Source organism: Nerophis lumbriciformis, linkage group LG38, assembly GCF_033978685.3.
Source record: "Nerophis lumbriciformis linkage group LG38, RoL_Nlum_v2.1, whole genome shotgun sequence".
Lineage (NCBI taxonomy): Eukaryota > Metazoa > Chordata > Actinopteri > Syngnathiformes > Syngnathidae > Nerophis > Nerophis lumbriciformis.
The window spans coordinates 15,441,318-15,462,407 of NC_084585.2; the positions used below are offsets into that span (position 1 = coordinate 15,441,318).

The 21,090-nt window shown below is 42.0% G+C and overlaps 1 protein-coding gene across 9 annotated transcripts in view; it reads left to right on the forward strand.

Moving 5' to 3' along the window:
* grip2b (glutamate receptor interacting protein 2b) overlaps positions 1-21,090 on the forward strand; it is a 382,378-nt gene that overhangs the window by 326,787 nt on the left and 34,501 nt on the right. For 8 of the 9 annotated variants that reach the window (XM_061932424.1, XM_061932426.1, XM_061932421.1 and 5 more), the window contains exons 5-10: positions 5,596-5,682; positions 5,779-5,854; positions 11,425-11,570; positions 12,717-12,864; positions 12,926-13,095; positions 20,864-21,019. In XM_061932424.1, coding sequence (XP_061788408.1) covers positions 5,596-5,682; positions 5,779-5,854; positions 11,425-11,570; positions 12,717-12,864; positions 12,926-13,095; positions 20,864-21,019 — 783 coding nt within the window. The remainder of the gene's footprint in view (positions 1-5,595; positions 5,683-5,778; positions 5,855-11,424; positions 11,571-12,716; positions 12,865-12,925; positions 13,096-20,863; positions 21,020-21,090) is intronic. The other variant, XM_061932423.1, reaches the window with a different exon arrangement.

Genomic DNA, 21,090 nt, shown 5'->3' on the forward strand with positions numbered 1-21,090 from the left:
AATAAAGGACTCTTACCTGCACACTGTTTGTCACAAAGTGGTGGTGACGAACCCCAAGATGCAGAGATGGCAGGCTTGGTGCAGGAAAACATAATTTAATGTCCAAAATAAAGGTAAAATACAAACCAGGAACTAGGAGACAGGAAACAGGACACCAGGAAAACAGGAAACGAGGCACTAGAAGACAGCTCACAGCGTACAGGAAACTGCTAACAGCTATCCGGAATCAGCATTCAGGTTGTAGCTACAGCTACAACGACAGGTAGTAATACTCCAGCACTGACTGGAGGGCAGGGCAGGTCTAAATAGCAGCCGGCTGATTGACACCAGGTGTGGCCAGGTGCCAATCAGCCGCAGCTGAGGGGAAACAGCGCTCAGGGAGACAAGCAGGAAACTGAACAAAAATAAGAGCGCTGACAGGAAATAAAACACAAACACAGAGGAAAAACCAAAACATATCTAAACTGTCAGTGACAAACCTGACACTGCTCTTGGTGCTTCCTGTCCTTCTGCACGTCGTAAAAACACTACCATCGCAGCAATGCGACTCGAATTTAACAGGTTCAATTCAAAATTGTTGACATTATCCATCCATCTTTTTTCTACCACGGGTCGCGGGGGTGCTGGATCCTATCCCAGCTGCATTTGGGCGGAAGGCGGGGTACACCCTCGACAAGTCGCCTCCTCATCGCAGGGCCAACACAGATAGACAGACAACACTCACATTCACACTCACACACTAGAGCCAATTTAGAGTTGCCAGTTAGAGTTATTTTCAAACTGACTTGTCTTCATACAAGAGACTCCCCTGCTGGCCTCCCTTTGGACTGGACTCTCACGAGAAGTACCGTATTTTTCGGACTATAAGTCGCAGTTTTTTTCATAGTTTGGCCGGGCTCCAGTGCAACTTATATATGTTTTTTTCCTTCTTTATTATGCATTTTCGGCAGGTGCGACTTATACTCCGGTGCGACTTATACTCCGAAAAATACGGTAATATTTATTTTCTTGCCCTGATGTGGGATCTGAGCCGAGGTTGTCGTTGTGGTTTGTGCAGCCCTTTAAGACATTTGTGATTAAGGGCTATATAAATCAACTTTGATTGATTGATTGATTGATTGATTGATTGATTGATTGAAATAAGGAACATGTTTAGCATGGCCTAGAGGAGACACAGTATACCATATTTACTTGCATCACCTCCATACTTATACCTGGGTGACAACCATTTGAATAAATTATTTTCCTCAAAATACTGCAAATTTCACCTTCCGGTACGATAATGTGTCATTTCCCATCTGGCCACCCTGGTCATGTGACTGTCAAGGGATATAGCTTCACCAAAATGGCAGCGTGTCAGTACTGTAAAGCTATTTTGTCGCCAAAACTTGTTTATTGCCAGTTGCCATTAAAGGTCATTTTAAAGCCATGAAACAATTATACAGCTGTAATGGGGTGTCAAATCTTACAATTTAACTTTTTACTGTGTTATTGTTTTTTTAATAAATTAATATCAAGCAACCTTAGACAAATATTATTGCACTATTGCATGGTTTTGGCCTCAAAAGTGCTATAGAAAGTCTGACTTTGTCACAACAGTGTAAATGTTAATGAGCCACTAAATAAACATAATTTATTTGAAATCCATATGTTTCTTGGTTCAATTTGAAATACATTTGTGGTATTAGGTACAAAAAAGTGTCAGGATTAGTTATTTGTAAATAAGGAATGGCATCCAAGAGACACAGTATAGCTTACTTGCATTACCTCCAAATTCAAACATGTGTAATGCCCAGTATAACATTAATATTACATCACACATCTTTAACGTTAATTTGTAGTACAGTATCTCAGTTGACGAGTTTAATTGGTGCTGTGACATATCTCAAATCAACGTTGCCCATTGAAATGAATTTAAATCAATTTAATCGGTACACAACCTCCCAAAACATGGCGATTTTCAACAGGTAACATGTCTTTTAAAAAGAAAAACACTTTTAGATAATAAATATTGTATGAAAAACAATACTACTACATTACTATAAACAACTACAGTAACTTTATCAAGCAATGTAATAATGATGTACAGCATTTACTTAAACGATATCTCCTTCAAGCTGCTTCTCTGTCAAACACACCATCAGCAGCTTCTCCAAATTTTCATCGACAAATAACCGCCGTATAGATTTTGGTTTACATCCTTGGCTGACGTTTTCAACTCATCTAGCTTCAGTATGTTGCAGACTTGCAGTGCTACGCTCCAACTGCTTCGCCAACTACACGCTCCGTCTTTTTTTTAGTTGTTTCTTTCTTTTACCCTTGTGTGGTGTTCGGGTTTGTGGGAACAGTTTTAATTTTTTATTAAAAGAAAAATTATACAATTAATGAATTTTTCAAACTGAGACTCACTGACTTTGACTCATTTTCTGTGAAGAACATATCAGAATAGATATTGAAGGACCACACACCATACACCCCCGCCTCCTACACATTTCTATTACATATAAGATGTCCGGGTCCACTGGAACCAGGGCTAATAGAAGTGTGGAAATTGATGTTCTGTGTATCACTCACAGCCAGCCACCCACCCACACACACACACACAGCAGGTCTAGACAGGAGGAGGACAGAGTGTAAGGTACCCAGAACATCAGAGGGTCAAATGTGCGATAAAATGAGAGCAGACAGTGTTGACAAACAATATTGCAACCTTGTGTGGGAACCGCAAATGCAGAAACACAAAAGAAGAATCTCTGTGGGATGCAAAAACTGGCAGTGAAATTTTCCGTGCAACGTTCATATTGTTGTTACTCAGCCACTGTTTGTGGGTCTGATGGAGCCGTTGCATTTTGTGGCTTTTAACGCCTCACAATCAAACACTTTTATGTTAAAATACTGAACAGATGTTTATTGGGATAAGGTAAACATCCGTTCAATATTTTAACATAAAAGTGTTTGATTGTGAGGCATTAAAAGCCACAAAATGCAACGGGTCCATCAGACCCACAAATACTGGCTGAGTAACAACAATATGAACATTACACAAGGGTTAAATAAATGGATATTATCCACTTCTTCTTCTCAGCACTGTCCTTCACAGTCACCTTATTCCTTCCTATGCTCAGAAGAGCAAAGTTTTGTTAATCTCGTCCAGCTGTAAGCTTAAGCTAAAGCTAGCGAGTAAGACCGGATGTTTTTTTGTTCATTTGCTATGCTCACTAACTAAAAACAACCTGCTGAGAGACAGCACACATTTCAAAATACTCGTAAGTGGGGTTACCACAGTATAAAGTTAAAGTTAAAGTACCACTGATAGTCACACACACTAGGTGTGGTGAAAATGCCCTCTGCATTTGACCCATCCCCTTGTTCCACCCCCTGGGAAGTGAGGGGAGCAGTGAGCAGCAGCGGTGGCGGCGCTCGGGAATCATTTTGGTGATTTAAACCCCTATTCCAACCCTTGATGCTGAGTGCCAAGCAGGGAGGTAACGGATCCCAATTTTATAGTCTTTGATATGACTCGGCCCGGGTTTGAACTCACGACCTACCGATCTCAGGGCAGACACTCTAAACCAGTGGTTCTTAACCTGGGTTCGGTGAGTCGGCCTCCATCTGATTTGCAAGTGTGTAATTTGTTCTGAGTTCATGCACTGTGTTGGTTTTGTTCTTTGAACAAGGTGATGTTCATGCACGGTTCATTTTGTGCACTAGTAAAAAAAACATATAACTTTGTCTTGAATTTGAAAAATGTTTCACTAAAGAAGGGTTCGGTGAATGTGCATATGCAACTGGTGGGGTTCGGTACCTCCAACAAGGTTAAGAACCACTGCTCTAACCATAAGGCCACTGAGCAGGTATTTTAGTTTTGAAAACTCTGTTGTACAAACCCCGTTTCCATATGAGTTGGGAAATTGTGTTAGATATAATTATAAACGGAATACAATGATTTGCAAATCATTTTCAACCCATATTCAGTTAAATATGCTACAAAGACAACATATTTGATGTTCAAACTGATAAACATTTTTATTTTTGCAAATAATCATTAACTTTAGAATTTGATGCCAACAACAAGTTACAAAGAAGTTGGGAAAGGTGGCAAATACTGATAAAGTTGAGGAATGCTCATCAAACACTTATTTGGAACATCCCACATGTGTGCAGGCTAATTGGGAACAGGTGGGTGCCATGATTGGGTATAAAAACAGCTTCCCAAAAAATGCTCAGTCTTTCACAAGAAAGGGGTTTCCGTTGTCGTATTTTAGGCTTCATAATGCACCACACATTTTCAATGGGAGACAGGTCTGGACTACAGGCAGGTCAGTTTAGTACCCGCACTCTTTTACTATGAAGCCACACTGTTGTAACACGTGGCTTGGCATTGTCTTGTTGAAATAAGCAGGGGCGTCCATGATAACGTTGCTTGAATGGCAACATATGTTGCTCCAAAACCTGTATGTACCTTTCAGCATTAATGGTGCCTTCACAGATGTGTAAGTTACCCATGCCTTGGGCACTAATACACCCCCATACCATCACAGATGCTGGCTTTTCAACTTTGGGCCTATAACAATCCGGATGGTTCTTTTCCTCTTTGTTCAGGAGGACACAGTTTCCAAAAACAATTTGAAATGTGGACTCTTCAGACCACAGAACACTTTTCCACTTTGCATGAGTCCATCTTAGATGATCTCGGCCCAGCCAAGCCAGCGGCGTTTCTGGATGTTGATAAATGGCTTTTGCTTTGCATAGTAGAGCTTTAACTTGCACTTACAGATGTAGCGATGAACTGGATTTAGTGACAGTGGTTTTCTGAAGTGTTCCTGAGCCCATGTGGTGATATCCTTTAGAGATTGATGTCGGTTTTTGATACAGTGCCGTCTGAGGGATCGAAGGTCACGGTCATTCAATGTTGGTTTCCGGCCATGCCGCTTACGTGGAGTGATTTCTCCAAATTCTCTGAACCTTTTGATGATATTATGGACCGTAGATGTTAAAATCCCTAAATTTCTTGCAATTGCACTTTGAGAAACTTTGTTTTTAAACTGTTTGACTATTTGCTCACACAGTTGTGGACAAAGGGGTGTACCTCGCCCCATCCTTTCTTGTGAAAGACTGAGCATTTTTTGGTAAGCTGTTTTTATACCCAATCATGGCACCCACCTGTTCCCAATTAGCCTGCACACCTGTGGGATGTTCTAATAAGTGTTTGATTAGCATTCCTCAACTTTATCAGTATTTATTGCCACCTTTCCCAACTTCTTTGTCACGTGTTGCTGGCATCAAATTCTAAAGTTAATGATTATTTGCAAAAACCATTTTTTTTATCAGTTTGAACATCAAATATGTTGTCTTTGTAGCACATTCAACTGAATATGGGTTGAAAATTATTTGCAAATCATTTTATTCCGTTTATATTTACATCTAACACAATTTCCCAACTCATATGGAAACGGGGTTTGTACATGTTCCACCTGTTCTCGTTAGTATGTCCACCATCAAGTTCCTCGAAACACAAATGACCCTAATTTCTTGCTGGTTTAGCGTTAAGGTGATGAAATCCTCCATGCTGATCGAATTGATGATGTCTTGCAGCACCAGACAGCAGCTCGGGCGTTATCTCCAAGACGATCGACATCTGTTTGCACAAAGAAGGCAGCAGTTTTGGCTTCGTCACCCGCGGTAACGAGACAATGCAACAAACTTTTATAGCATCAACCTATGAGGCACCAGAACCGAAATTAAGGTTTTAATTCCAGTACCATTTTGTTCTACCAGGTGGTATCCACGAGGACTGGCACAAGTCTCGCCCCCTAGTGGTCACCTATGTGCGACCTGGAGGCCCAGCAGACAGGTATAGGCCACATGCTGTGAATTTTTTTTATTTTTTTATTTAGCCTTTATTTAACCAGGTAAAATCCCATTGAGATCAAATATCTCTTTTCCAAGGGAGACCTAGCCAAGAGGGCAGTATTTAATTAGGAACAGAAACACATGGGAGAGGCCGCAACTATATCGTCCTCCAGAACACTCCTCACTGTCAGGATGGCAGAGCTGTGAATAATAATCTATATTAATAATAAATAACATGTTCGACCGTTGTCTTCTGCGCTTTTTCCACCCGGCTTCAATCAGACAACTTTAGAACAATGAGCAGCTATTTTTAGTCTGCTGTGTCTGAAGAAATGCAGGCTCAATCAGAAAGTGGGACAGCTGTGTCATGAAAACTATGTGAGGATGTGATTATTTAATATGTGACTTATTGAATATTACTTAACTTGCAGACACAATTTACAGTAGATCCACTGTAGTCACCACAAACAGATTTAGAGATCAGTAACTAGTATTTTGTGATTTGTGTCTATGTACATTGTAAAAAAAATAAATTAAATTAAATAAAAAAGCGCAACTGATTTTCTGATACAATTTACAGTAAAGGTTTTTTAATAGATTGTAAATTTTACTATAAAAACTATTCGCCAATAGTTTACTACAAAAAGTAAATTCAAATGGTCCTGATTTTCAATTTACAATAATTCAGTGGGAAAAAAAAACAACCTTGAAAATGTTATGGTACAACTCTGCTGCTATTTTTGTTGCATAAAACCAACAGTTTTTTTGGTTTGTTTTTTACAGTGAATTGTGAAAAAAAGTTAATAGACTTTCAGTTAAAATACTGGAAGATTTTACTGCAAAACTAAAAGTGGCACCTTTTTTAAATTTGTCAACTGTAAGAGCAACAGTTTTTTTTTGGTTTTTTTTTTACCGTACACTCATTTTTTATATTATTTTACAGTAAAAGACAGGCAGCTCAGTCACCAGACTTTTACTATATAATAAATACATTCAATAGTTCCGATTTTCAATTTACAGTAATTCGGTGAAAAAAACACCAAACATTTTACGGTAAAATTCTAGCGGCTGTGCTGCCATTTCTTTTCCATAAAAACTACCAGTCAGTGCAGTCTGATAAAAGGTCAGAAGACTTTACTCAGTCGTCAGAATTTTACTGTAAAACAGTGCATAATTTTACAATAATGCACTGTGAAAACGAGCGTAGCTTTTACAGTAAAACAACTCAAGTATTTTGGTGTAAGAATGACCGAAGATTTTATGGTAAAATGTTGGCGTTGAGCTGTCATTTTTTTTACTGTGAAATCGACAGGGTTTTTTTTCCTTACAATTGTCACAAGGTGTTGATGACGAACCCCAAGATGCAGAGAAGGCAGGCTTTGTGCAGGAAAACATGATTTAATGTCCATGAAATAAAGAAAACACAAACCCGGAACTTGAAGACAGGAAACAGGATACCAGGAAAACAGGAACTCTGGAAAAAACAAACAGTCCACAGCATTCAGCTTACAGCTACACTGACATCGACAATACTACAGCACAGACTGGATGGCAAGGCAGGTTTAAATAGCAGCTGGCTGATTGACACCAGGTGTGGCCAGGTGCCAATCAGCCACAGCTGAGGGAAAACAGCACTCAGGGAGAAAAGCAGGAAACAACCAAAATAAGAGCACTGACAGGAAACAAAGACAAATAGAGGAAAAACTAAAACATACCGTATTTTCCGCACTATAAGGCGCACCTAAAAACCACAAATTTTCTCAAAAGCTGACAGTGCGCCTTATAATCCGGTGCGCCTTATATATGGGTTAATATTAATATTAATTTTCATAAAGTTTCGGTCTCGCAACTACGGTAAACAGCCGCCATCTTTTTTCCCCGTAGAAGAAGAAGAAGCGCGCGGTGCATGCTGGGATATGTGACGTTTCATTTCCATTTGTGTGTTTATGTAAAGACCCCAAAATGGCTCCTATTAAGTGTGTTGTCTGTCTAATTATAAATAATGCAGACGAGGCGTGTTAACTGAGTTCTCAACGTTTACTCACGGCGTGCTCATAACCACATTCTAACTGCCAGCATACAACAACGCTTCTCAGGGCTACCGCGCATGCTCGTCACTATCGTTGCATGCTGGGTAGTGTAGTTGCTATATTTGCTAGCTCATAACATCACATTAAGAGACACGCTTACGCGCTTAATTCAATACTCGCCGTCATTCCGAGTGGATTGACAAAAGACCTCCAGCCGCTAGATATTGGTGTCAACAGGGCATTCGAAGCTAGACTGCTAACTGCGTGGGAACAGTGGATGACAGAAGGCGAACACACGTGACGTTCACCAAGACAGGGAGACAGCGCCAGACGACATACGCCACTATCTGCCAGTGGATCGTAAATGCCTGGGCTGATTCAGTCTCATCTGTGGTCCGAGCTTTCAGGAAGGCAGGAATTGTCACTGAACTAATAAACGGCAACGACATTGACTCCATTAATGACGACTTCGACGAGACGGAGCCGGCCATGTTGGATGCCGTATTCGCTCAACTGTTTAATTCGGACACTGAAGAGGAAGAATTCGAGGGATTTGTGAATGAGCTATAACTTCATAAAGTGAGCTTTACATTTTTATTTAATGTGTTGTGTTGTGTGACATTAACGTTTGAGCAACGTTGAGTTATTGATATATTGTTATTGCTCTGCACTATTTCACGTGTTACTATATTGTGATTGCACGTTTGATTTACGTAACACGAGTAAATCAGCTGTTTATTCATTTTGGGAGTGAACGGAGTTGTCAGAACGCTGGTTTGTTATCTATTAATAAAGTTTGACTGACCTATCTGACTGTTTTGTTGACATAGGTGCGCCTTATAATCCGGTGCGCCTTATATATGAACAAAGTTTTGAAATATGCCATTCATTGAAGGTGCGCCTTATAATCCGATGCGCCTTATAGTGCGGAAAATACGGTAACCAAACTGTCAGAGACAAGCCTGACAGTAGCCCTCCTTCCCATAACGGATACCAGACGTTCTAGAAGCCCCCCACCCCCAAAAATAAAACAGTCCAAAGTCAAGGGAGGGTAGAGGGAGGACAAGGCGGTCGGCCACCAGACCAAGTGTCCCCGCAACCAGCGGGGTAGAGTCAGGTGGTGACGGGGAGTTGAAAGCCGCCGCAATTGGCGAGGCGGTCGCCCATGAAACGGCCGAAGATAGGTTGGTGGCGCCCTCTGCTGGCCCACCGCAGAGGATGGTGACGCCCTCTGCTGCTGGCCCACCGGAGAGGATAGTGGCGCCCTCTGCTGCTGGCCCACCGGAGAGGATGGTGGCGCCCTCTGCTGCTGGCCCACCGGAGAGGATGGTGGCGCCCTCTGCTGCAGACCCACCGGAGTGGGTGGCGGCGTCTGCTGGCCCACCGGACTGCATGGTGGCGGCGTCTGCTGGCCCACCGGACTGCATGGTGGCGCCATCTGCTGGCCCACTGGACTGCATGGTGGCGTCATCTGGTCCACCGCAGTGCATGGTGGCGTCTACTGGTCCATCGGAGTGCATGGTGGCGTCTGCTGGTCCACCGGAGTGCATGGTGGCATCTGCTGGTCCACCGGAGTGCATGGTGGCGTCTGCTGGCCCACCGAAGAGGATGGCGCCGTCTGTTGCAGACCCACTGGGGTGGGAAGTAGCTGTGCCTCCCCAGCTGCACAGCTATTCATAGCCCCCCCCCCCTCAAGGGACGGATCCCAGACGTCACCAGATAGGCCCACAGACGACAGGGGTGGGTGGGAGAGGGCTTGGAATGAGGCCGAACTATTCTTTAATTTAGCCATCATCACCAGAATCCTGTCAAGCCTCTCCGCCATCGAAATCTCTGCGGGGTTCCTGTTAGGCTGGAGTATTCTGTCACAAGGTGTTGATGACGAACCCCAAGATGCAGAGAAGGCAGGCTTTGTGCAGGACAACATAAATTAAAGTCCATGAAATAAAGAAAACACAAACCCGGAACTTGAAGACAGGAAACAGGATACCAGGAAAACAGGAACTCTGGAAAAAACAAACAGTCCACAGCATTCAGTTTACAGCTACACTGACATCGGCAATACTCCAGCACAGACTGGATGGCAAGGCATGTTTAAATAGCAGCTGGCTTATTGACACCAGGTGTGGTCAGGTGCCAATCAGCCACAGCTGAGGGAAAACAGCACTCAGGGAGAAAAGCAGGAAACTACCAAAATAAGAGCGACTTTCTGCAGTCAGTTGCTACAGAGCTCCACACTTCATGTGACCTTCCAATTAGCCCACGTACAGTAGCAGAGAGCTTCATGGAATGGGTTTCCATGGCCGAGCAGCTACATCTAAGCCATACATCACCAAGTCCAATGCAAAGCGTCGGATGCAGTGGTATAAAGCATGTCGCCACTGGACTCTAGAGCAGTGGAGACGCCTTCTCTGGAGTGATGAATCACGCTTTTCCATCTGGCAATCTGATGGACGAGTCTGGGTTTGGAGGTTGAAAGGGAAACGGTACTTTTTGGACTGTATTGTGCCGAGTGTGACATTTGGTGGAGGAGCAATTATGGTGTGGGGTTGTTTTTCCAGGAGTTGGGCTTGGCCCCTTAGTTCCAGTGAAAGGAACTTTAAATGCTCCAGGATACCAAAACATTTTGGACAATTCCATGCTCCCAACCTTGTGTGAACAGTTTGGAGCCGGACCCTTCCTCTTCCAACATGACTGTGCACCAGCGCACAAAGCAAGGTCCATAAAGACATGGATGACAGAGTCTGGTGTGGATGAACTTGACTGGCCTGCACAGAGTCCTGACCTGAACCCGATAAAACACCTTTGGGATGAATTAAAACGAAAACTGAGAGCTAGGGCTTCTTGACCAACATCAGTGTGTGACCTTACCAATGCGCTTTCGAAAGAATGGTCGAAAATTCCTATAAACACACTCCACAACCTTGTGGACAGCCTTACCAGAAGAATTGAAGCAGTAATAGCTGAAAATGTTTATATGGGATTCAAGGCACATGGCCAGATACTTTTGGCAATATAGTGTATCTTAGGAGTGGCTACGGCATTAGAGTCTTTGCAGTGGAGTTGTTTCACCTCAAGGAGAATTTAAGCAAGGAAAATTGCCTCTAAAATGTGGGTCAGTTGAGAGGAAATGAGACGTTCATGCTGCTTTAGATCCCATTTATGTGCCAGTTGAAGGAAACTTAATCCGCAGCATCATGCAGTTGCAGCAGCGCCCGCACTTCCACTGCAAGCTCACAAGGCAAAAAAAAAAAAAAAAAGCCATTATGAGTTTTGACGGGCCAGAAAGACCTTGATGAGAAGAAGGCTTGAAATGTAGAGAGAATGACTAGAATGTCACTGAAGTCATAGTGGTCTTTTGAAGGATTGCTCCAGTCTGAGGAACATTTTAAATCTATCACAGTTCACAAGTCCTGAGGGCAGGAGTGGACAAACATAATGAAAACAGCTGTCAGTATGAAGCAGTGCAGTTGTACAATAACAGCAAAAAATGCTTTTTAATACAGCTCATTATAGTGTGTGTGTGTGTGCATGTTTGCAGGGAGGGCACATTGCGTCCTGGAGATCGTCTCCTCACTGTGGACGGCGTGCCGCTGCACAACGCCAACCACAGCGACGCCCTCAGCATGTTGGCTCAGTGTGGACAGGAAGCGCTGTTCCAGATAGAGTACGACGTCACTATCATGGGTGAGCATGCACACACACATCACGTTCACATACTACCAATATAGTCACCCTGGGAACCTAATGTACTTTACGGGTGGAAAAAAAACCCTTACATAGGCATGGTGAGAAAATACAAGCACTACACCACGGGTGTCCAAAGTCCTGGCCCGTAGCTTAATATTTTGTTGCTCCACATTATAATTTTTCAGAACATTAGAGATGATTAAGGCCACACATGTTTGCAATGTAACAAAAAATAACATAGGATTAAGTTTGCACCAACAATTTGCTTACAACAATGTCCTTACAACAATGTCCTGACAGCTCTACCCCAAAGATTGTCTCATTCCACAGGAAGATAGACCATTAATGTTTTGCTACCAGCCATATTGTCATGCAGGGCGGTCGTTCACCAGCCATGTTGGACAACAATAACAACATCAACATTTGATTGAACTCAGGACTACTCAGGACCTTCGTATTGTGAGGCACATGCACTAACCCCTGTTCCACCGTGTTGCCTGCATGTATATCAATGCTGTGAAATTATATTGATTTTTTAAAAGTCAGATCAATTTGAATTTTGATTAATCACAGGTTATTGCCTGCATGCATAATTTAAATTAATTTAAAAAAAAGCGGCCCTCTGAAGACGGCCATTACTGCAATGTGGCCCTCAATGAAAACACGTTTGACGCCCCTGCAATAGAAGATACACAGGAGCACAGAGCTCCTGCAACCAGCAGCCACTACAGTGGCACCATCTTGAAAAATTAGATAGTTATTAAACGATTGAACCATTTATTTCCCATGAATGACTTTTAGTCCAAAACATGCAATATAACACAGTGCCTCCAGGAATTCACACACATTTTATGCCACCTTGCAACATTCCCTGCACATTTTCGCCAGTCAGAGGATTTTGCCAATCAAATTTGACCGACGTTGGATTAGCTTGTGAACGTAAACAATAGCAAATATAAAATGTGTTTTGCACGTGTAAAAATTATTTTTCCAATTTTGAAATGTCCAAGAGTCAGATGTTACAATAAGAGCAATCCATGCTGGGATCGAACCAGCAGTGCTGACCGCTCATCCACTGGGTCGCTTGTCAGGAAATGAATACGCTTTGAACACTATTCATATTTTATTTTCAATAATCATCAGACACGCTGACCAACGCCTCAGGGCCTCTCCTAGTGGAGATCGCCAAGTCGCCGGGGGCAATGCTGGGCATCACGCTGATCTCTGCCAGCCATCGCAACAAGCAGGTCATCGTCATCGAGCGTGTCAAGCCTGGCAGCGTGGTGGACAGGTAGGCGCCATCGCACACCCAAGGAGACAACGTGTTTGTTATGAGGTGTGTGTTCTTTCAGGTGCGGAGCGTTGCATGCCGGAGACCACCTGCTGTCCATTGACGGGACGTCCACAGAGCACTGCACCGTCTTGGAGGCCACACAGCTGCTGGCCAGCACCACTGAACTGGTCAAACTGGAGATACTGCCCTCCCATCAGACCCGACTGACTGGGAAACAACATGACACTGGTAACCTATAAAAATGTGTGTGTGTGTGTGTGTGTGTGTGTGTGTGTGTGTGTGTGTGTGTGTGTGTGTGTGTGTGTGTGTGTGTGTGTGTGTGTGTGTGTGTGTTTCAAAAGCTGTCAGGGAAACATCTTCCAGCTCTTTTTGTGTGCTTGATGAGTTTGATGAAGCCAATCAGCAGCTTTGTGTGTGCAGCACAATTAGCGCCAGTGGATTTGGAACACTGCTGCTTGATCCACACTTAATACGCTCCGCTTATGTTTTGACAGGCTCATTGAGCACACACACACACACGCACACACTCTCACACACACACACACACACACACACATACACGACAGCCAAGCATTAACACTATTCATTTTAAACATGTGCAAGTTTAACCAACTTGAGTATTGACCATCAGTGCAGTGTTGTATTATGCAACATCAATGTGTGACAGCTAAAGAATAAGCATTCATTCAAACAGGACTAGGCTAAACAAATATTATACATAATTAGAGACTAATATGTGTTTTATTAGTTGTATTCAACTTCAGCTTCTTTTGTTACATATTGCCTTTTTGCTCATTTGTTTCCATTTTTGCTTGTTTCTTTGACATCTACAATGTACCACGGGTCCATTCAAAAACAACCCGCGGTCCGAAAATGGCCCCTGGGCCGCACATTGGACATCCCTGGAATTGTAAAAGGAGTTATTTCCAAACGAAAAGAAACGACTCCAGGTTATGTCTACTTAGCGCTATAGCGAGGCGAAGCTACACACGTGTGGAAGTGTTCCGCACGCTCTCACACCTCGCCTTTCAATGCACACGCCCCGGGCTTGTGGAGGTGCCCTGCATGTCTGTATCTCCTTACCTGTGGCAAATACTTCACCTTTCGTGACTAGTTGTATTTTAATTACCATCTGCGTGGGTTCCCTCCGGGTACTCCGGCTTCCTCCCACCTCCAAAAACATGCACCTGGGGATAGGTTGATTGGCAACACTAAATTGGCCCTAGTGTGTGAACGTGAGTGTGAATGTTGTCTGTCTATCTGTGATGAAGTGGCAACTTGTCCAGCGTGCACCCCGCCTTCTGCCCATGTGCAGCTGAGATAGGCTCCAGCACCCCCTGCCACCCCGAAAGGGACAAGCGGTAGAAAATGGATGGATGGATGTATGGATAATTAATGATGGTTCTTTACCGAACTGAAGGTCCCGTACCAAAAAATCTGTGTACCGTTATATACCCCTTTTAAGCAGAGTCATCAACAGTGTCAGGCAAATTACTTAAAACAGTATCAATTTATGACTGTGTGACTTCCCCCAAAAAGTAATTGAATAATGGACAAAATTATTCTCTAATAATGTAATCAATTACCAGGGCAAGTAATTATTCATAATATATATATTTTTTAGTCCTTCTCATACTGTATCTTGCATATGCAGTTGATAGATGTTCCACAAGAACAGAGGGTGTGAGTGTGTGCCTTTAAAAGATGGCGACTGTTGCCAAATGTCAGTGGGAGATTAGCATTAGCGGCGTTTAGCTCAGCACTAAGTGAGTGACTGGTCAACTGTGTTCAGTGCACGTTGTTAGTGCCATTAAAAAGTGCTTTGGTGGCTGTGTCTCTCCTTGTCTACAAACGGGGTATTGTAGCATTACATGATTATCACTTTTTTTTGTTCATTATTCCCTCATGGTAGTAGCAGTAGCAGTAGTTGTGTACGTGCATACTTACACGTTGTTAGGTTTTCTGTGTGATGATGCCTCTTCCTAAATGACATCAATTCAATTAGGAGTGTGACGTTGGCTCTATCTTGTACTATTGAAGAGCTTGTTTCTAAAGGGCAGCTGCTGTTCTTTTGACGCCCCCAAAGTAGCGTTCCACGCATCAACCGTATCAGAAACAGCATTGTGACGTACATAAAAGTAATGAATTAGATTACCCATTGTAAGACAAAGTATTTGTTATTATACTACGGTGTTATTCCTAACACAGGCCAATAAGTGTTTATAATAGTAATGGGTCAAATGATACTGAAGCATCGGTGCATTATGAAACACAAGAAGTGATAATCTCTCCCTTGATGCCGAGATGTGAGTGTCACTTGTGATTGATTTTGACTGTGAAGCGCCAAAATGTGTTTATCAGGAACCGCTTCTTTCAGCTCACAAGGGACAATTCGTACTAAATAAAGACAAAGTGGCGTGCGGTGCTTTTCATCTCAATCTTCATCTTCAATCCAAATGGAACTGCACAAGTGTGGGATAATTTTGGTCTCATAGCGCCAAATGAGGTCAATTTTGTTAATTGACCAGAGTTGCACGTTTCATATTCTTTTCTGCACAGCTATTTATTAGAAAAAACGTTTGTATCCGTTAACTATTGATTTTATTTACAGGACCATTATGAAACACTAACACAATATCAGTGCAGTGTCAATACAGGTAGTAAGTGTGCCATACACTCACTGAGGTTTCATTTACCCATCACAAATGTATGCTGTCCATCTGTTTGTTGTACTTTATCTAGATATTTACCAACAATGTCATGCCTTGGTACCGTATTTTCCGGACTATAAGGCGCACTTAAAATCCCTTTTTTTTCCTCAAAACTGTAAGGAATAAATTAGGTTGAGCTTACCCACCTGGAACCAATTTTATTTGGTACATGGTGTATTAAGTATAAGTGTGACCAGTAGATGGCAGTCAAACATAAGAGATAAGTGTATGCTGCACCGTCTGGAACCTGCTGGTCTGTATTTGGGATCTGCATTAATCCTGAAAAATTGCGCAAGTCCGCCTTTGTAGTCCGTGCCGAAGCCGTAGTCGATAAGCTTCTTCTTTTTCTCTATCTTCTTGTTATGTGACATTCATCCTCCTCTGTTGCCATTTGTAATATAAAGTAGTGTAAAGTTCTTACTTATATCTGTCAGTAAACTTGCCATGAAAGCGCTAAAACATACCGGTGTAGTGAGTTTACATTATTCACCCAAGAAACTTTAGTTATTAGAGTTACGGTCGAGACGTTTTTTCACGGGACACATTTCCGGTGTTGTTGTTTCCAAATGAGGAGATGCTGCTCCGTTATTGATTGAAGTAAAGTCTGAATGTCATTAAAACAGTTAGCGCCATCTTTTGACACGTTTTCCACCCCCGTCCTTGCACGCTACATCGCCACAACAAAGATGACGGGGAGAAGACGCTGGCGAAGGTGAGCCACGTAAATAAGACCGCCCACAAAACGGTGCATCCGGAAGCGACTGTCAGAAAGCGGCTTGAAGATGATCTGTAAAACATAATCTATGCAACATTTTGACCAAAGAACCACCATTACATGTTATGTAGACCACAAGGAAGTGTTTTCAAATTAGAAAAAAAAAATACTAATAATATGACTCCTTTAATGCGCCCTATAATCCGGTGCGCTTTATATATGAAAAAGATCAGAAATAGACCATTCATCGGTAGTGCGCCTTATAATCCGGTGCGCCTTATGGTCCGGAAAATACGGTAACTTGTAATAAAATACATGAATAAACTTTGCAAATGTTAAATGAAAGTGTTACTAAGAAAGGGAGTCAAACATTGGCGGTCATATTGAAAATATGCACGTTATCTCCACTTGCACACACGCAAAGGTCATCTGCTTCCTTTGTGTTGTGACACCAAATTAATCAACCCTTCCCTCATATAATTGTTTTATTAACAAAGTCAGGGTTAGTGTATGTGTGTGTGAGAGTTTAATATTGTGTGTATATCCATGTCAATGTGCGAATCCCTCTCGTGTGCATCGCTTTGCATGAGCGCCGCCACTTCCTGTTTGCCTCCTCCGCCGTTGTTTGCTTGTCACCATCCGCATCCCTCGCGGGGATTAGCAGTCAAAACCTTCCTTCTCGTCTCCCCGCGTCCCGCCGGCTGAGATGAGGCAGCTACCGCGTAGAGACAAAAAAAAAAAAAAGTACTCGCTTAGACGAGTGTGACAAGACGGGCCGGCTTATAGACTCCTGGCTGCAGATAAGAGAGCCGAGTGAGGAATTACGCGTCAAGCAGCCAAGCTCGTCAGGATCTTCGCGGTGCAGAGTTCCCCCCAGTCTAGTCACTGATACACAACACAACCTCCACGGGGCTATTATACTTTGTGACGATATCTGAATGTGTCTTCTTTGGAGAAATCTTCTTCAATAAGTTCAATTTCCTGTTCAATGGCTATGATTGTTGTGGAAGATTACCTAGGCTCTTGAAAGGAGACGATACTGACCACTCCAATCCCTTTCTGAAGATGCTAAAGCAGGGGTGTCAAACTCATTTTAGCTCAGGACCCGCATGGAGGAAAATCTGTGCACACGATCTGTCGGACTATTCAAATCATTGCATTAAAACAAAAAAGTAAAGACAACTTCAGATTGTTTTCTTTGTCTTTCTTCGGCCAAAAATAAAACAAACACATTCTGAAAATATTACAATAAAAATATAGAAAAAAAATACCGGCAGCGGTGAAGTTTAGATCCATGAAGTAAAGAAGAAAGTAAATACATGTTTATAACTAAATACATTTACATATGCATAAAAATGTGTTTTCTTTTGTAATATTTTTTTAATTAATTAAGTGAAGTTTATGACAACCTTTTTCCAAAACACAATATAGAATGTGAGATATAACAGGATAAAGGATACATTTATCATTTGTTTTCAAAACATTACAAAAAAGTGGGACAGCAAAAAATAACTGTGGGACCCCATTTTTATGACTTGATAGGGTCCCTGGGACCCCATTTTTTACATTCTTAGCACCAACATTGATGGAGTATTGGTAAATGGGTTGTACTTGTATAGCGCTTTTCTACCTTTCTCAGGTACTCAAAGCGGTTTGACACTATTTCCACATGCACCCATTCACACACTGATTGCAGGAGCTGCCATGCACGGCGCTAACCAGGACCCATCAGGAGCAACGTTCCCTCTAAGGTGCGCGCCTGCGCAATTGCGCACCGCTCACAAATTAATGCAGCGCAGGAAATCAAAAATCCCATCTAAACTTTAAACAAAATAAACACATTACAATTTATTCTGTATGATTTTGCAATGCAACTCTATGAGTGACAAGTGACAACAAGAGGGGCCCCAATGAATAAAACAATCTTTGTCAACACAGTTCAATTGTCGTCTGTCAAGACACTTTACGGACAGGAATTCCATCAATCACTTTATTGAGCAAAACTGTTTGTAACCACACCAAAAACATGAGTAAAAAAAACTTTTATCTATAAAAACTGGTAATTTTCTGCCATACAAACCAGGCTTAAACCAACTTTGTCATCCGTCGTTTCAACAGAAGCCGCTCGCTCTGTCTCACCTGCACCGACACACGCACTCATGGCACTTAGCCAGTGCTGCGTTTAAGGCCACACAAAAAGTCGGACAACCCCAACGCCACACAATGTGTAAATACCAGGTTGTAACACTTTGTCTCCACAATCAGATGTGTGCTTATTTGACTGCCATTTATTAAGAATGTTAATCTAAGGATATTATTCATGAAATTGTGTCACTAGATTTCATAAATGCTAATAAAAAGATGCATTTTACAGACAGAAAGTTACAGGAACTAAATGTAATCTCTGAAAGGGGTAACATTTCTTTTAAAGGCGGGACCCGCTGCCAGACATACAATACTAGCACATTGGTCATGAAAAAAACATGTGTTTTTGTTATTGTCATTGTAAGAGGGCAAAATCACTTATATCAGAAAATTATTTTTATAAAACATTTAAATTGTTATTTAGTCAGGTTTGGGACAGGTGTGACGCTGGTGTGGCCACAGTGTGCACGTCTGATGTTGCTCACATGTGCTCCACTGAATGCTCAGGGACTTTGTGCGTTTGCTCACACACATGAAAAATTAGAGGGAACATTGATCAGGAGCAAGGGTGAAGTGTCTTGCTCAAGGACACAACGAGGATGGTAGAAGGTGGGGATTGAACCAGTAACCCTCAGATTGCTGGCATGGCCACTCTACCAACTTCGCCACGCCGTCCGTATTGGTGCGTGCAAAACAGCAGCAGGCGGCTGTGGCCTGCGGGCCGATTCTAATACTAATCAAATATCATCCCGGGGGCCATAGATCATTCATGTCAAAGTCAAGGCCCGCGGGCCAGATCCGGCCCACGGGCCTTGACTTTGACACCCCTGTGCTTAACTCTAAATGGCAAGTGTTTTTTTTTTTTCATTTACTGTATGGTAAGGCACTATAAAAAATAAAAATTCAAAAACATAGATTTAACAATAAAAATTGACAGTCAGTCCCCAGAATTTTACCGTGAAATAATAGTGCTACCGTTTTTCAATTCACAGTAATTTGGTTTAAAAAAAATACAGTAAAATTCTGGGGATTGAGCTGCCAGTTTTTTACCGTAACATTTACAGATTTGTTTTTGCAGTGTATGAGAATACTAGGACTATGTACTACATTTGTTGTTGTGATCTAAAGTACGTACTGCTATTATTACCTCCTTATGGAATTGTTGTCATTCCTTTGTCTGTCAAGGTTAGTTAGCAAAATGAGCGGCTTTTCATGAAGCTTTCAGGAGATGAAATGTGAAGTAAAAATCTGGATTATTTCTAATATGTTACAGTACCTTACGTTCACGTTTCTGTGCGTATGTTTGTTCGCAGCCCTACAGAGACAAAGGCAGTAGATGACTGACAACAGGGTCCACTCTGTTTCTTTCGGCCCACTTTGGATAACTCAAAAAGTTACGTGTGGAGTTTCGTCAAGCTTTTCGGAAATGTCGGAAATGGGAAAATGGATTACGTTTTGGGGCTGATCCGGATCATTTCTACTTCGATACCTTAGGTTTACGTTATGACATTCAATTTGCAAACGGCTAAAATGATGTACAAAGTAAACTATAACCTGCTACCCAAGAATGTACAACAATTATTCTCAACAAAAGAAAATAAATATAACCTTAGAGGAAAATCTAATTTAAAACATGTGTATGCTCGTACAACACTTAAAACCTTTAGCATATCAGTATGTGGAATTAAATTATGGAACGGATTAACCAAATAAATCAAACAAAGCACCAATATGATTCAGTTTAAGAGACTGTTCAAACTACAAGTGTTCACAAACTACACAGAACAATAATTATGATGAACTTCTTGAACCCTTTTTTTTGTTTTTGTTTTTTATTGAGACAAAGATTATTTATGTATTTAATATTTGTTTACTTACTATGGTATATTATTTGTTTATTATTTATTTGTTCACTGTTATGCTACAGAGAACAAGGAAATAGGATAAAATTACTATAGTATGAAAAGGGGTAGGATTAAATAAGCTCAGCTTCTTCTTACTCATTTTCGGACGTGCTGTAATGAAACAACTGGAAATATGTGATGAGTTACATTGTATTGTATGCATGCTCGAAATAAACTGAAACTGAACTGAACTGAACTGAACTTTTTGGTTTGTGTGCTTGCGGCCCCCGCCTCCACCCACAGAGACAAAGACAGTAAATGGCTGGCAAGAGGCTTCACTCTGTTTTTTTCATTTCATAAGAAGGTCTAAAGTTATGGTTGGATTTAGAGTACACTTTCAGGAAATGTTAAACATGCAATTAAGAACAAGTGATACATTTTGGGGCTGGATTTATTGCTTTTTCTTACTATTGGGCGGTAGGGCCTGTTGGAAGTTGGCACTTTCCGAGTGTTTTTCTACGTCATACTGTGCTTGCTACTATATCATCACACGTTGTTGTCATTGTATGTGTGTGTTTCAGTGAAGGTCCAGAAGTCAGACCACCCGCACTCCTGGGACCCCTGTGTAAACTTCCTCCCTTCCACAAACTCCTCCCACTACAGCACAAGCTCCACCCTCCACAAATCATGGACCGCCTCCAACAACAACGCCATCAACAACCTCGACTACTGCAAGTGTGAGATTGCACACACACACAAACACACACACACACGCCGACATTTTTTTAATTTTGTCAGCAAATGAACG